General features: G+C 51.8%; 1 protein-coding gene across 8 annotated transcripts in view; it reads left to right on the top strand.

Moving 5' to 3' along the window:
- The window catches only part of CLMN (calmin), a 123,492-nt gene that overhangs the window by 97,712 nt on the left and 8,447 nt on the right, over positions 1-17,333 (top strand). For 2 of the 8 annotated variants that reach the window (XM_046647364.1, XM_046647370.1), the window contains 7 exons: positions 967-1,049; positions 3,943-5,586; positions 9,463-9,659; positions 13,536-13,596; positions 14,224-14,294; positions 14,707-14,803; positions 16,330-17,147. In XM_046647364.1, the coding sequence (XP_046503320.1) occupies positions 967-1,049; positions 3,943-5,586; positions 9,463-9,659; positions 13,536-13,596; positions 14,224-14,294; positions 14,707-14,803; positions 16,330-16,518 (2,342 nt within the window). In that variant the 3' untranslated portion in view covers positions 16,519-17,147. Of the gene's footprint in view, positions 1-966; positions 1,050-3,942; positions 5,587-9,462; positions 9,660-13,535; positions 13,597-14,167; positions 14,295-14,706; positions 15,105-16,329; positions 17,148-17,333 lie in introns of those variants that run through there. The other 6 variants (XM_046647367.1, XM_046647365.1, XM_046647366.1 and 3 more) reach the window with 6 other exon arrangements.

Below are 17,333 nucleotides of genomic sequence, written 5' to 3'. Positions count from 1 at the left end.
GGGATCATTCAGTGTATTGTTTTGTATCATTTGTGTTACCTAAGATTATGATGTAAGTGTTTTGCATGTTGCTGTGATGTCTCCATTATACATTTTTATTGGCTCCATAATGGTCCATTTGGCAGGCATACCAACATTTCCTTCACTCTTCTCCCACTGGCGGACATTGAGGGTGTTTCAGAAATAGTCAGGTTCATGTAGAATGCTGCAGTGAACGTCTCGTTGATAAAGCTCAGTGTGCATCTCAGATTATTTCCTTCAGGACCAGGTCCCATCAGAGGAATGACAGAGCTGGGAAGTGCACAGCTTTTTGAGGCACTTGACTATCTCTGTCGAATTGCTTTGCACATGGGTAGGCTAATTTGAGGCTCCCGCTAGCAGTGAGTAAGGGTCCTGGTTCACCAGACTCGCTGATGGAGCCGGCAGCAAGCTGGCTGCTCACCGTGAAGGGACTAAGACAGCAGGGAATAGTGGACATTCTTGGGAATAAGAAGTCTTGGATTCTGTATCCCAGCTCCCTCTGTTCATCAGCCGGCTGTGGGACTTCAGTGAAACCATTCACCCTCTCTGGGCCCAAGTTTCCTCCAGTGTAAAATAAAGAGAAAAAACCTCAGTGACCTGTGAGATTCTTCACCATCAAGTGTCCCATGATCCTGTTTAAAAATCACGTGTTTGGGGCGGCCTGGTGGCTCAGCAGTTAAGTGTGCACATTCCACTTCGGCAGCCCAGGATTTGCCGGTTCAGATCCCGGGTGCGGACATGGCACCACTTGGCAAGCTGTGCTGTGGTTGGCGTCCCACATATAAAGTAGAGGAAGATGGGCACGGATGTTAGCTCAGGGCCAGTCTCCCTCAGCAAAAAGAGGAGGAGTGGTAGCAGTTAGCTCAGGGCTAATCTTCCTCAAAACAAAAAAACTTTTTAAAAAAATCACGTTTGTCCTTCTAACTCCAGTGTCTCTCTTAACAGACATCATGGTTGACACACCGGACGAGCAGTCTATCGTGACTTACGTGGCACAGTTTCTAGAACATTTTCCGGAGTTGGAAGCCGTATGTTTGTTTTCCTTACCTCTAATTCAGAAACTGTACGTTTGCCTCAGCTGGCCGTCACACGAAGCTGGGGCTCAGGCTGTGCTGCTCCGTGTGACGAGCGGTGATAGTCCAAACCTCATCTCAAGTCCTGAGTGTTACTTTGCCACATTTTAACTTCAGAACCATATACAATGTGTATTATGTTTTTTAAAAAAGCAGGATGAGAAGTTAGACAGCCTCACCTCTTACAAACCTTCCCACACCAAACTTCATTAAGATCATAAGAGATGCTTGCTCACCATGTGGATCGGCGACTTGATCTTTTACGTGTCGGATGAGCCTGTTAGCGGTCTACCAGATTCTGTCAGAGTGTGAAAAATGATAGAAGACACTGAGTGTTCGAAAGCATGCCTTTTTATTGTCAGAATCCCAGATTACAGTTGGTGACAGATTTTATTTTTGGAGCAGAATCAGACCTTTTAGAAGTTCTCACGGCTCCATTGAACCTGCACCCAACCCATACGCAGCCCTGAGGTGGTGATAATGACAGCCACCCCAGCCTCTGGAATTCAGTGGCAGCTGACTGCACACCTCCTGCTGGCTCAGGCGGACTGAGCGTGACCTCGGTGGATGAGGTCCCTCACGGGGGAGCTTGGTTCTGCTAGAGCAAACAGTTAACAAGTCAGCAAACACATTATTGTCCCAGGTAGTTGTCAGTACTAGACAGAAGAAATAGGCATAAAGAGCTAATGCTCACGGGGGAACAGGGCTGCTCTTCAGCTGGAGACTGCTCAGGTCCCTGTCCTGTGTGTCTCCGGGTGACTGCCCTTCCTGCAGTCCCACACAGCTCAGTGTCATCATCTTCACTTTATAGATTAGAATATGGGCACTTGAAGAGGCTTAACGGCCGCTCCAGGGTCACAGCTACCAAGGACAGAGCTGGGATTTGACCCCAGGTCTCTGTGGTTCCAGGGTTCAGGCTCTTAGATCCTCACAACATAAGGCTGAGACTGAGACCCCATTTTGTACCACTCAGAAGAGCCAGACTGGGTCTTCCCGTGTGGTGGCTTTCATTCCAGTCTCTGCCTGTGTATGTGATTCCCTTGTGTGCCTGCACCACAGATCGCTTCCCAGGGTGCTTTAGAAGCTGGAATTCCATGGGCTGGAATGTCAGTTCTGCCACTTGAAGCTGTGTGACCTTGAACTGCTTACTTAACCTTTCTGATAGGTCTCTATAAGCTGTCATCTATAAAATGGAAATATTACCCACATAACTTTTTTTTGGATTATTCCATTATTTTTTGGTTTCCATTTAATCTTCTCTGTTGGCTTTTTAGCCACATCTCCTTGTTTAATCTTTTTAGTAGTTGTTCTAGAGATTATAATGCTCATCTTGAACATGCCTCAATCTACCTTGAGTTACCATTATACCACTTCAAGTAAAATGCATGTTTTATATATTTTTATATATGCGACAATTCAAGTCCACTCACTTCCTCCCCATTCCTTTGTGCTGTTATTGTCATTTGCTTTATTTCTGCATGTTTTAGTCCCTGATGCTTTGTTATTATTTTTCGCTTTAAAGAGAAGACATTTTGAGAAAACTTTTTTTAAATAGACTTTTATATTGACCATATATTTACCATTTCAGATACTTTTCATTCTGGAAATGGATCCTTCTGATCCAGGCTTCCATCTGTGGTCACTCCCTTCAGCCTGAAGGATGACCGCTGTGGTCTCGTGGTCCTAGTTAAATAGTTAGAGTCTTTATTTGCTAGTTCTAACCCTGGGTCACATTTGGGTCTATTTCTAATGACTGTTGTTTCTCTTGATTATGTATCGCATTCTCCTCCTTCCTTCTGTCTTCAATTTTTTACTTTATGCCAGACCTGATGGATAAAAGAACAGTAGAGATTGAGGTAGAGGACAGTTTTCCCCCAGAGAACATAGCCCTTGCTCAACCAAGGGCCTGTGATGAGGAGCTGGTCACTTTGACCTTCTCTGGCACCAATAAGGGCTACCTTGCCATTTTATTTAATTTCAGCCCTCTGGCTTCAAATTATTTTAGGATGCGGTCCATCCACTCTCTCCACGGGTGCTTCAGGAGCCAAGCACTGCAGTACCACCAAGACTGCCCTCTGCTTTTCAGCCCTGCTCTCTGCTGCTGCTTGCTTAGCACAAGTCCCTGTGTGGGAGAATTAGCATATGAGGAGAATTGGGTTTGCATTTGGGGCCCTTCCGAATTCCGTCTCTGACACCAGCCCACACAATCAATAAAGGTTTGGCTAGTGGCTGGCCTGGTGGCTTGGTGGTTGAGTTTGCGTATTCCACTTCAGTGGCCCGGGGTTCGCAGATTCGGATCCTGGGTGCAGACCTACACACTGCTCTTCGAACCATGCTGTGGCAGCATCCCACATACAAAATCAAGGAAGATTGGCACAGATTTTAGGTCAGTGAGACTCTTCCTCAAGCAAAAAGAGGAAGATTGGCAATGGATGCTAAGCTCAGAACCAATCTTCCTCACCAAAAAAAAAAAAAAAAAAAGATTGGGCTGATCTTTCCGTATCTCAGGTGGGTTAGCTCCCCTATCCAACCCAGACTAGGCAATGGCCCACAGGTGTGAAGGAGCTGACAGTCTCTGCTCACTTAGGGAGGGTCCTCCTTTTCTAACATTCAGTTGATTGAGATTTCTTTGTATCCATAGCTTTAAAAAACACATTATTTTAAATTTATCAGGTGTTTTCACATTTCAGCAGGAACAATAGTCTTTTGCAGCCATCTGCATCTTAACCAGAACACTTGCATTAGTTCTGAAGTGGCTTTTTCCGCTTTGGTTTTTGTTTTTGGGAGGGGAATGCATGGTGTACTCGAACGCTCCTCTGATTTCACATTGCCCTGTGTTTCTCTGCAGGAAGATTTTGTGGATTCAGATAAAGAAGCCCCTATTGAATCCACCTTTGTCCGCATCAAAGAAACCCCTTCTGAACAGGAGAGCACAGTCTTCCTTCTGAGCGAAAATGGGGAGCGTGCTTACGCGGTCAACCATGAAATCAGCCACCCGCCACCCTCCAAAGTCTTTGTCTGTGACAAGCCTGAGAGCATGAAGGAGTGCTACCTGGGCGGCATCTCCAGCCGCACGCTGTCAGACAGCACCTCCGAGTTCATGCACCAGATCATCGACCAGGTCCTCCAAGGGGTCCCAGGTAAGACCATCAGCATCAGTGAGCCATCTCCAGAATCTTCCATCCTATCATCCAGAAAGGACAACCGGAGGTCCAACTCTTTGCCAGTCAAGAAAACCGTGCACTTTGAGGCTGACACCTACAAGGATGCTTCCTGCAGTAAGGACGCCGCCTACAGTCAAGACTTTCGCTTTGAAGGGAGCCCAAGGGGGACAGAGGAGTTGTGGAAGCAGGATGGACACATCTTGGCGGTGGAGGTAGCCGAGGATAGGATGAAACAGGAGGAGCCTGAGATCCTGGAAGCTGCCTCTGATGAGGCCCCAGGTGACATTTCCTTGGCGCGTGGTAAGATCAGTCATTCTGAGACGTCTCAGAGTCCTCCCTCCTGGAATGGGGCATTGGAGAGGGCAGCCAGCCAGGAGGAAGGAGGTCGTCCCCTCTCACCCCTGGGAGAGAGCACTGTCATGGCCGACTCCTTGGAGATCAAGGTTAAGCTGCAGACTGTGGAAGCTATGGATGAAGGAGACTATTTCGAAGGCATCCCATTAAAAGCCTCTAAGTTTAGCAGCGACCTAGTAGATTTTGCCTCGACCAGCCAGGCTTTCAATGAGGTTCCTTTGCTCCATGAGAAAAAACCTGCTGAGGATGAGGTTTTGGAGGATCATGGTGAGAAACTGGGCAAAAGGAGAGCAAAATCTGCGCAGAAAGAAGAAGATTCAGATGAGCCCCCAGTGAAGCTTGACATGCGAGACCCCCGCAAGGACCCTGAACGAGAAGATGAAGACTATTCTTTGGCCCCAGAGGAGGCACCAGTGGAGAAAAAGCCGGAAGTCTATGAGAAGGCGAAGCGGAAGTCCCCACGTCGCCGGCAGGGCGAGGACGAAGGGGAGGCCGAGGGCCTCCGGGCGCTTGGCGGAGAGCTGCTTTCCAACCCGCCGAGCCGCAGTGTCAGCTTGGAGACCCTCCAGAGTCACAGCGAAGAAGGCCTGGACTTCAGACCCTCCCCACCCCTCTCCAAGATCTCCGTCATCCCCCACGATCTCTTCTACTACCCGCACTACGAGGTGCCCCTGGCCGCCGTTCTGGAGGCTTACACAGAAGGCGCGGAGGATTTGAAGAACGAAGAGATGGACCTCGAAGAACCAGAGGAGTATCTGTGTGACCTGGGGTCCAGGGAGGAGGCCGAGGCCTCTCAGAGCAGCTGCAGCTTCTCCGGGCTGGGCGAGGACCCCTCCGAGGCTGGCTTCCAGGCGCCATCTCTGGACAGGGGTGCAGACCATGCCAGACCGGCCTCGGAACCCGCTCCCCCATCCCCCCAAGAGGACCACCAGCAAAGGGAGGCTGAGGAGAGCGCCCCTGTGGAGAGCCATGAGGTACTTGATTGCGGGGTTGGGAACCCTGAGGCGGGATGGGTTCTGCTCCACTGTTCCTCCATAGCAGAGGGAGACAGAAGCTTCCCACACACACATCCCAGGGCCAGCATTGAAGGAGGCGCTCACTCAGGCCTGGACAGGGGCAGGGCTGGCCCTTGAGAATGAGCGCTCCTTACAATTTGCACCCTGGGTGCCCCACTGGCCTCCCCCGGTCCTGCCTGGCCCTGCCCACAGGGCTGCCAGGAGCATCAGATGAGTCCTGTTTGAGGGTCCGGCAGAGTAGTAGCAGTCATTTTAAAGAGTAAAATTTCAACACTGGGCGGGCTGTTAGTAAATCGTAGGGCCACCTCCTGCGGCAGCCTGCAGACCTCACGTTTGACTCCAGCCTTGATTTTTAAAGGCCTTTTTCCTGTTCGGCACTATTATCAGGTTCCTGTGGTTTGAAGTGGGTCGTGTGCACAGGGCAAGGGAGGGACACACACTTCTGAACTCGAGGAGCTGGGTACACACTTACCTGCCACTTGATGTTCCCATTTTATCTGGCCCAGCAGCTCAAGAGCAGCAGTGAGAGGATGTGGGCCCTGGCCTGGTCCCGTGGGGGCACAGTGGGAGGGGTCCTCCTGCAAGCGCCGGGTTCATGAGAGCCCCCCACTGCAGCACTGGGAATCCGGGAGTGGATCCAACACCACGCAGACTGGGTCCTTGCTGGGTGCGGTGCAGACGGGGACCCAGGGTGAGACGCTGGGAGGAGAGAGGACCCCAGGCGAGCTCACCTGCCTCCTCGTCCTGCCCTGCAGAAGGCCTCGTGCCAAGGAGACCTGCCTTGGTGTTTGCAGCTGGGCAGCCAGGTCCCAGCAGCTGTGCCATGAGGGAGCATGGCCTCAGACGTAAGAGATGGGGCCCAGCAGAGAGATGCAGGGGTTCCACAGAGGGAGACCCACCCACGTCCAGAAAGCCTGCTTGTGTGGGGGCCTCTGGAGCTGTGGCGGGGGCAGTTCTGGGTGGAGGGCACAGTGCAGGACCCAAGGCGGGGATGTGGGGCCGGGCTGAGGACACTGGCTGTTCCAGATCACTTTGCCTCTGAAGTGGCTTCTAACACCATCCCATGGTGTCTTCCCCAGTCTTTCTGGGCTGTGCTCTTCAGTTCAGCCCCCTCGCCACTGGCAGTGGACCCTAAAACACAAATCGCGTCCCATCGCTCTCCTCCTCCTGTTCCAGGATAAAGTCCAAACTCCTGAGCATGACCTTTGAGACTCTTCCCTCCCCATCCTGGCCTCCCCACCCCGCTGGTCCCCCTTCTCTTGGTCCCGGCCCCCAGCCCAGCCAGCCTCCTTGCTGGCTCCCAGACACTCCAGCTCTCCTCTGCCTCCAGGCTTTCCTTGATCCGGCCCCACCATCTGGACGACCTTCCCCACCCTTCACCTGGCAAGCACTCACCCTTCAAAGCCCAAAGCAAATATCACCTCCTCCCGGGAGCCTTCCCGGCCCCTCCCCAGGCAGAGGAGTTGCTCTCAGCTCTCAGCTCTCGCTGAAGCTGGTTTCCTAGGTTGTGATCCTCTCTCCCAGGAGAGAGTGAGCATCTGTGTATTAGTCTTTGGACTCTAGAGACCAGCCTGACAGGGCTTGCAAAGCACGAAACAAAGGTGTTTTGCGTCGTGGCTTGGGGGCGAGGCGAACGTAGGATAAATTAAACCCAGAGATAAATGACGATGCTCTGGCTCATGTGGCAGAGAGTCAGGCGGAGGGAGGGGCTCACCCGTGCTCAGGGGAATGAGAAAGCCTTGCAGCCTGGGAGGGCTCCAGGAGGAAGGGGAATCGGAGTAACCTTAAAAGACGTTTAGGATTTGGATGGGCCAGAAGGGCTAGCTTGGGTTAATCGGTTTCCCAACTCTGGACAATGGGGAACAGCTGTTGGGAGCTCTGTGGGCGGCAGAATTCTCAGGCTATAATGCCCTAGAAGGCAAGTGTGGCAGGACCGATTGACCTTTTGGGGCAGAGACATCCATGCTATGTCCGTCTTCGGACAGAGAAGAGGCCTGGGTGGTCCCACAGGAACCAGGGACCTGCCTGCCATCTTCCTCGTCTGTCCTCAGGGAGAGGAACCCAGTGCTGGCCCCCACCCCCTCCCACCTGCTGTCTCCTGACTTGTCGGAAGCCAGCCCTGCCTGAGCAGGCTTTTCCTGCAGGAGACCCCAAAATCCGGGGGGGTTAGAAACGTCCTTCAATGAGATCAAGTCTTGGGGTCCCCAGGTTGGGGACTACGACAATAATGGGAATGATTCTCTGGATTCTCATGGGCTGAAAAGCTCTCTGGAGACGAAAGAAAGGGGACAAAGTGGGTGGAGGGAAGAAAGCCTGAGTTGCATCTCTACCCCTTCGTGTTACTTCAAATGGCGAATTGGGGGCTCCGCTCCTCTCCCCCGGCTCATGGAACGTGGCTTGCAGAAATGCGGATGCAGCTCTTCATGCACTTTCCTTCCAGTCATTGTCAACAGCAGCTTGTGCACCTGCCTGTGCCCAGCATGTGGACAGGAGATTTGGGGTGGGGTTGAAAGAGCCCTGGGCTAGGGATGGAATCGGGAGACCTAGATTGAATCCATCTCATGCTGAGCTGGGAGGAGAGCCTGCGGAGAGGTCACATCCCTCGGGTACAGTGCGGGAGCCATACTGGTGCCGTCTGCGTCTCTGGGCTCTGATCTGCTTCTCTGGCTCTCACCTGTCCAGCAAACAGGTGCCCACTGCTGCTGCCCACCTTGCAGTTGGCTCCCGAGTGTAGCTCTGGCCTTGACCCCTGTGGGTGAACAGGGGTGGGGTGCAGCCTGGGATGACAGGTGCGGTCTGTGACTCCTACCTCCTGGCAGACAAGATGACACAGGATGGAGCATCTCTCTGATACCTGGCCCTCCTTTAAAAGAAAGAAAAAATATCTTCCAAAGGGACTAGAAAATGACAAGTTTTCCTTCTTCTAGAAAAAAGTCCTCTCCTTATTTCACTTTTCAAAAAAGGTAGCCTTTGCCCATTGATGATCGAGGGAGGCTGGCATTTCAAATTGCTGAGCGTCTTTTTAATTTCTGCACGGAGCTTTGTTCTCCAGGGGTGCACGGCCCTGGTCACTCCAGTCCCCTTATTCTGGCACCTGTCGAGCAGGTTCTTCCAGCCCCTGAGGAATTCTTGAGAGGTGGCTCCAGCCATTCCCACGCTTCTTGATTTCACTCAGGAGCATTCCTGGTGGGTTCAGAGTGCCAGTATGGACAGTGGTCACAGAATTTTCCTTATCAAAGAAACGCTAGAGATGTTGCACTACAATCCACCTTCGGGCAAAGCATAGTGAAGATGTCATCCCACGAGCCATGAGTTTGCCTGTGTGTGTACCTCTCCAAACCTGGGGGCCACCTCTGCACCCCTCGGCCCACCTTTCTTCCAGGATTCGTTCCTTTGTCTAAGTAGGCGATGGTTGTGTGAAGGGTCCAAGCATTGCCCACTGGAAGAGACCTCTTCTATAGGAAACACTGTGGTCCAGTGGAAGAAGTTGGTAATCGTTATACCCAGGTGACAGACGAGGAAACTGAGGGTCAGAGAGATCAGGTCGGTTGCTCAAGATCAGATAGCTGACGCAGCCAGGATTTGAAACTAGATCTTGCTGACTCTAGAACCCGTGCTGTTTTCACTCCGTCCGTCTGGAGCGGTGGAACTCTGCACAGGGAGCGGGAGGCTGGGTGGCCTTCCCTTCCAAGGCAGCCTGTGCCGGCAGGAATCTGTGGGACAGGCAGAATTGGAAGGGATGCCCAGCTGGGCCTGGGAATCAAGCTGGGAGGGTCACTCACTCGCCATCTCAACATGAAATGCTGATGTGTGTTTGATTTTCTTGTTCTTAAGTCTCAGGAATCCCAAAACTTGGAAAACCTAGCAAACCCTTTAGAAGCAAAGGTAACAGAAGAATCAGTCAGCAGTAAAAAAAAGGAAAAAAGGAAACATGTGGACCACGTAGAAAGTTCGATATTTATAGCACCCGGAACTGTTCGCTCTTCAGATGACCTAGAAGAAGACACTGGCGACCACAGAGTCCCTTCCAGGTATAATATCTTCTCTCCCCCAGGACCAAGCGAGAGAGCTACTCTCTGAACTCATTGCATTTTCGGTTTCTGATTTATGGGGGCGCAGGGGGCGGGACTGGACAACAAGCAAAACTCACTCTGAGTACCTTTGGGTGGAACCTGGCAGGGAGCCCTGGAGTGGCCAAACCCCAGGAGGATGTGGGGTGAAGTAAGAGGCCTGGAGACTCCTCCAGCCACCCCCGCCCCCAGGTGCCAGCTGGCTGGGTTCGGTAGAGACCAAACTTAGCCATTTATAAGCATCTTCCTGACTTCAGCATATGTGCCGAGGGGAGTGAACGGGGAGAGGCCCAGATGGGAGAGCCAGAGGAGGAGCTGGTGGCTGCCCAGCCTGCCATCGCCCCTCTGCTTCGCTTCCATGCCTGGGCTGTGAGGGACAAAGGGAGAGTAGACAGAGCCCCGGGAGGAGGGGCAAGGCACGAGGGGAGGCTGCTGCCCACTTTGCCTGTGACTCCCAGGGACCCTCTCCCTGCCCCTCGACGTGACTGTCCAGTAGACGTCTAAGTCTTAGCGTGTAGCTGGACCCTGCTCTAAGTGCAGACAAACGCTTATGGCCAAAAGGCCCAGGGCTGTCATCTACTCCACCACAACTCAGGGAGGGGCCGTTAGTCATCGCCAGACCGCTCATCTTCTCCCTGAGCAGGTCAGTTCTCAGTTATCTTTGAGCAGCCGCTCTGTGACGGAGTCCGCTAGACGGGGACTTCGGAAGAGGCCAGCCACAGTGGTGATTCAGGCCCAGCTGCACCCTCCAGGGGCTCTAGAGGGACATGAGATGGGGCTCCATCTATTCTCCTGGGACCGGGTGGAGCACCTTAGGTGTTAACAGGCTAGTGAGGATTTCCTGTTCTGGGCCCCAGAGGCAGGTGGAGAGGCTCAGGGCAGCCTGGGGCCGAGGTGTCATTTGAGTCTCGTGTGGAGGGATAAGTGGGATTCGGATTTGGGAGGAGAGAGAAGGTGGAAGAAACAGCCTGAGCAGACAGCTGGCATGGAGCAGGCACCTCAGTAAATATTTGTGGGAGGTGAGGAGGTAGGAGGAGAAACATGGAGAGCGGTGGGGGAAGGTGAGCATCTTTGAAATGCAGCATCGACAAGTACCAGCAAACCTGTCCCTGGGGGATGATATGGAAACAAAGTGTGTGACAGTATATGAAGCAACTGTCTCAGACATTGGACCATAGGCTGTCCTTGAGAGAAGGGACGCAAGTAAGGGAAAGGCAACCATTATTTCGGTGCAGGTGGTGTGGGGCCTGGTTGACCGTTGGGTGCAGAGGTCTGCCTCTGATCTCCATGTAGAGTCCGCCTGGAGCGGGCAGCAGGTCCCCTCCCAGCGCCTCCTCCCTCCCCTCAGGCGAAGCTGTAATTAGTAGAAAGCCGTGTTCACCGAGGTGAAGGTTACAGAGCACATGTGAGCAGGTGGCGGGGAGCTGTGCTCTCTCGTGTGAATGATCCAGCACCCCTGGGCCCCTCCTGTGTCCAGGCCGTCTCACCTGCTCCCTGCAGTGTGGGAGGTGCCACCACCCCTTTTACACTCGAGGAAACTGAGTTCAGAGAAGTCAGTACCTGGCCCGAGGCCGTTGAATGGGACAGAGCCCTGGGCATCTCTTCCAGGCACAGGATGTTTTCCTGGCTGTACCTGTGGCTTCCCGTTGGTCTAGGCAGAAAGGCCCATTGTTCCAGAGCCTGTAAGATCCCTGTCTCGTCTCCCCAGCCTCATCCTCATCCACTCCCAGTCACCTCCTCCCCTCATCTCCACCGTGCCCCGCCCCCTGGTCTTAGCTGAGGTCCTTGAATGCCCCCCGAAGCTCCTTTGCCTTTGAGGTCCCTCTGTCCCCTGCCTGTCTCCTGCCTTGCTCCCTTGGATCTCAGCCGCCACTACCACTTCCTCCAAGCAGCCTTCTTGGGTCCCCACAGGACATTTTTGATCCCTTTTTATATGTTCTCCTAGCCTCTGCTCTTTTCTGCACAGCATTTATCGAAAAGTAATTCCTATAGTCATTTGTGCAAGGATGTTTTTATCATCTGCTCTCCCCTCACCGGGGAGCCAGCTCACTGGAGGCGGGGAGGGCATACCAGCAGAGCCCACCTTTAGCAGAGCACCCAGCTTGCAGTTGGCACTCAACTGCATTCTTTGGGTGAATGAATGAATGGATGCGTGAATGAGTGCGCTCTCAGTCTGCGGTCAGCTCCTGGAGGAGCCGGGTCCCCAGCACCTGGCACACGGCAGACTCTTGATAATGCTTGTGGAAAGAGTGAAGTTCAGGGTTCAGACCTGAATAAGTCTTGTATTGATTATACTGTAACAAGAAAACCACCTCAAGTTTAAAACTATGGACCAAGAACAGTTTAGTGGATACCAGGGGAAAGGTGGGGTGGGGGGTGGGCACAAATGGTGAAGTGGTGCACCTACAACATGACTGACAAACGTTAATGTACAATTGAAATTTCACAAGATTGTAACCTATCAATAACTCAATTAAAAAAAAAAAAAAAACAGAAAACCACCTCAAAGCAAGCATGCTGGAAAAAAGGGGAGCAGGAAGAGCGAGAGTGCCCTCCTAAGGGAGGTGTGCTTTTTTACTAGAAAACATTGCCAGCACACGGGGCAGAGCCTGCCCCCCGTGCATCTCCAGCTGCTGCAGTGTGTGGAGTCGGCTCTCACGGGACACTGCTGGGTTCTTGGCACCAGGGCATCTTTTTTCTTTGTAGGTACATTTTGTTTCATTTCTGTGCTGTGATACCAGCCAGGAAGACTAGCACAGGTTTTGGCTGGAGGACAAGGACTGACATTTCCCTAGGCCGAGCCCCGCCCCTGGCACATAGTGGGTACCCAATACCTCTTAGCTGGGGACATGCCCAATGCAAGGGAGAGCTTGGTGAAGTTTGCAGGATGGCAGTGGGCAGGGAATAGCAAGCCTGCCAGTGATAAATTCCCCAGGAGTAAACTCTTGGGTCAAATGCCTTTAAAAGGACCCCAGGATGCCGCATCGTAGGTTTCCCTTGAGGAAGCTGAGGTGACTGTCTCTGTACCAGGGCACGTCGACACCCAACACCCAGTTCTCCCGCCGAGCAGCGAAACAGGGCCACGTCCACCTACGGAACACTGTGCTCCCCACTGGGACCACCAGCTCCGTGGAGCAGATCGGGTGGGGGTGATGTACCATTTTACTGATGAGGAAAACTCATGAGAGACTAAGTTCTTGGCTGAGGTTGCCAGTGGATCAGCCAGGAGCCAGGATGTCAGCCCAGGCCTCTGGCTGGGTGTCTCTTGCCTCATGCCTGGGCAAGCCAGCTTTATGGGAAGGTCAGAGATCCATTCCACATCGGCCTCGAAGGTCGGGTCAGAAAATTAGCCGCCTTGTGTATGAGAGGAAAAGAGGTGGGATGCCCAAGAGCTCCACAAGCAGAGAGTGGCACTGTACTTAGAAGGAGCACTGGAAAGAGAGTCCAGGTACCAGCTCTCGGCCCAGGTCTGACTTAGCTTGCAGAGGACCTCCAATGACTCCCAGGACCTCAGCATGCTTGGAAAAAGAAATCCTTTCCTGCCCCCAGATCCGATGATTTTTAAGAATATGTGGTCTGCTTTCTATTCTTGCTCCGTGTTATTTTTTTTGTAGATGAGGGCACAGTATGTCTATCTAATATGCATCCTACTGTTTGTAGGCACACTCCAACCCAAGTGGGCCTATTGGATAAGATTTCTCTCTCCCGTCGCTGGGTCTGAAATCATGGCTTGCCTAAATCGACCTGTGGAGGACTCGGGATGGGGGTGCCTGTAGCACGGAGCCATGGTGGGGGCTCTTGGTAGCACCAATTCAAAAACGTGTGTTTCTTTTTCAGGACTAGTCACAGTGACTCCAGCATTTACATTCGACGACATGTTAATAGGTCTTTGGAATCGGTTAGTATGTGACTGTCTTCTTCTGCGTCCGCCCCCGCTAATCAGCTCCTTTCCCTCCTTCCCCCTCCCTAGCCCAGAGCTTTGAAATCACTGACGTGCAACAACTGTACTTTTGGATAGAAGACAAGCACGTTGAAACCTTGTCGTTAAGCACAGTCCAATCGGATGTTCAGTTTGGGCAATAGGAGATGTAAATAAAGTGATGATTTTAAAGCCCAAAGGCCTCTTTGTTATAAAAACGCATCCAAGATCACCCCTCCCCCACACACACATGGAAAGGTCACGTTCAAAGACAGAGGTGCAACCTAAGTAGAGGGTCCACTTTACATTCGCAACTACCCAGCCCTGGATGTGTTGGGGCCCAGAGCACCGTGGTCCACAGCCCTGACGCAGGCTGTGGGTGGTGGGGCCTCACCCGTTCATCAGTGGGGGGACCGTGGGAGCGGGGTGGGTAGAACAATGTAGAATGATTGTTTAGCAGTTTGATTTTGGAACTAGATGTTTGCAATATTGAGAACAACATGGCATGCTCGGCTTTGTATGTTTAAAATCATTTTATTTTCTGTTTCAGAGATTTCATCTTTACTAATTGGGTTGCGGGGGTTTTGTTTATAAATTTCACTGTAGGATCATTTTAGCTATGTTCAATTGAGGAACGCAGCCGATCTGGATGACAGGAGAAACCGAATGTTAACCAGGTTGGTGGCTTTGCTCCAAGTTCCGTGGGGTTTAAAATTTTTTTCTTTTTTCATTATGCAGCCTGCCTTAGGGGGGTGGCTATTTCTCCCAGCTAGGCTTTGTTGATAACAATAATAAGAGTCTGAGATAAGGCAAGAAAATACCTGTTTCAGAGAAACTAAATGTAAATTGAATATGAGTGGGAGGAAAAAGTGGGTATTAATTAACACTTGATGGGCAGGGCGTGGTTCAGAAAATGACTCAGTTGAAAGATAGTTCTGGGACATGAGCTCGCCGCTGTGTTTAAATAACGCAGTGGCATAAACTGGCTGTCCAAGGTGGAGGCAGGCAGAAGTTCACAGGGGTGTGACTCTGGGTGTTCTCAATGCCACGGCGCCTGACAACTGTATTCCTTCTGTGTCGTCACTGCAGGTACAATACTGAGAAGCTCACTGAGCTGATTTTACAGTTTTATGGCATCAGAGCAGACATGAAGAGGGAATACAAACATACCAGGATGTCTATGAAAGTATTTCTTACTCTTGGAGCACTACACGACCTAAACTAAGATTGCTGAATTCCTGTAAAGCTGCCCGTTTAGAACATAGGAATCCAGAGAAATCTCTAAAACTCTGACAATTCTGAGACGCCCCTATCCTTGTTAAAGTTATTGACTCACTTAATTTTGATTTTTTTTTTTTTTTTTTTTTTTGCCATGGATTTGAATTGGCTTGGAAGGACTTAGGTTATTGGAATGGAAAGCCTCTGTCTGAATATTCCCCAGCACCCAGGAGTGTCGTTCTTAGAACTCCATCACGCTGGCTCCTAAAAAAGAGGCAAGACCTGTTTCTCTCCCCTGACGTAAAATGGAAATATTAATTCACGTTTTCCACTAGATTTGACAGACTCCTAGGAAAAGAGGACTTTTAGCTTTTATGAGCGAGAGAGCCTTTGAAATTTGAGCCCGCAAGGTTCAGAAATGCAATCGTGTTTCCATGTTTTTGAGCATTTATTCCCTTTGTAATAAAAAATTGAGTTTAAAGTTTTTCTAAAAACAGTTTTAAGAAAGAGAAAGATATTCTGTCAGTGGTCGGTTATCTGCTTGGAAATCCGTTCCTAGACCAAATGGTTAATCCCCTCTTGGCCTCGCCTCTGTCTGTATCAGAAGGTAGTTCGAGATGGGGTGGTTTTCGGTTTTCATAATCTCCCATCACACGCCCCAGATGACCCTAAGACGCTTACCCCCTGGGCTTCTGGAAATGCAGCTCCAAGCGGAGGCTCCCAGCCCCCATCCACTCAGATTATGGCCCCCAACCCTTTCCTTCGTGGGCACCTGGAGCTGTGGTTGATCACCACCACACAGCCCCCTCTGGACTTGATCTGCCAGGCAAAAGCAAAATGTCACTTTAACACCACCTTCTGTAAAATAAAAGAAGAACGATAAATCTGACCCAAATCAAATCTGCTAATTACTTTAAAAGTTATATTCCAAAGCCACAACCAATACCTGGTGATGGGGGCGGGGCGGGGGGGTGCGGAGAGGATGTGTCTTTGTTTCTCACGGTGGTTCTTACATTATCTGTAATCGGGGAGCTCGCTGTTCCTTTAGATTACTTAGGAAGTCCCCTCTGTCAGGAATGAATAACAGAGAGCTGTCGGGATGTGACCTTGCCTTCAGGGCTCTGTGGTGTCAAGGAAGGCATCCTGGACTGAGAGTTAGACCTGGCCCAGGTTCCAGCGCTGCCACAAAGTAATTGTGTGGCCTTGGGCAAGCCACTCCACGCCCTGAGTCTCAGTGTGCCCATCTGCAGAATGGGCTCGCAGCCCCTCCCTCTTGGTGTTGTGGAGAACTGAGCATGTGCGAACGCTCAGGGGGCCCCGGGACCCCGGCCCTCCGCCTTGGGGCTGCACACGCAGGGCGGGGCCCCTTGGCCGCCTCACTGGAAGCCCTCAGCTCTCCAGTTGGGCAGCGAGATGGCAGCATGGGGTGGGAGTGGTGGCCACTCCACTGGGGCCCTGCTCGTAACTGCCCCGCCTGTGTCTCCCCTTCTGCAGGAAGGCCAACAACTCTGGAGAAGCCACATCGCGGGAGAGCCACAGCCCCCAGAGCGACTCGCTCACCCAGTTGGTCCAGCAGCCGGATATGATGTATTTTATCCTCTTCCTCTGGCTCCTGGTTTACTGCCTGCTGCTCTTCCCACAGCTGGACGTCAACAGACTCTGATCGTGTGTCTGCATAATTAAAAAGACAGGACCCTGACCGGGGTGGGAATTCTTTTTACTTCGTTTTATTTTGAGTTCTGGCTGGGGTACTTCTGCACACAGAGGAGGACCTCCAAGGAAACTTAGAATCCCTCTCCTCGCTTTTTTTTTTCATGTTTCTATGGTCTCCTGTGAGTCCAAAGCATGCTTTTCTCTGGCCCTGTACTCAAAACTCAGGTGTGTGGCTGGATCCGTGGGTGGAGCTGGTTGTTGCCTGTGTTGCTTTGTCGGATACTAAGCATCATTAACTGGTATTTAGCCATAAATGGGTTGTAGCTTGTCCCACACGCAGGTTTTAAAGGTCCTGGGTGGACTCGAGGTACTTAGCTCTCAGATGAGGGGCCTCCTGATGAGCAGAGGGTGGATGTCCCAGGCAGAGCCTCCACTGGGAAGAAAACCACGAGTGTTGCTCGAGCGAGCGGGGCTGTGTGAGGGAAGGTGCTGGGTATCCATGCTCCTGTTGTGGTCTGGCGATTGGCTGCCTTCGTTGAGGGATAACTGAGCAGCGCCAAGCTGCTGGCTCCAGGAATGGCAGATCCGAGGAGGAAAGTGAGGCTGTGTCGTGAGCCTCAGTGGACTCTTTTCACCCTAGTTTTTCTGGGGGGGGGGGGGGGGGGGGGGGATGCATTTTAAATTCACTTTTGCATTGATGGAATTGAGGTAAAGCTGTGATTTTCAGATTTTTCCCACCAGCGGAGCCCTCCTTGCAGATGAATTCTTGGCTGGAGCCGGTCTGGATGGTGCACTAAAAGCAGAGCTCTGGCTGACACAGGACGGGCGGGGCCTGGGGTCCTTCC

The sequence above is a fragment of the Equus quagga genome, chromosome 20 (assembly GCF_021613505.1).
Source record: "Equus quagga isolate Etosha38 chromosome 20, UCLA_HA_Equagga_1.0, whole genome shotgun sequence".
Classification (NCBI taxonomy): Eukaryota; Metazoa; Chordata; class Mammalia; order Perissodactyla; family Equidae; genus Equus; species Equus quagga.
The sequence above is the reverse complement of the archived record's forward strand: the minus strand, read 5'-3'. Positions and strand labels throughout refer to the sequence as shown.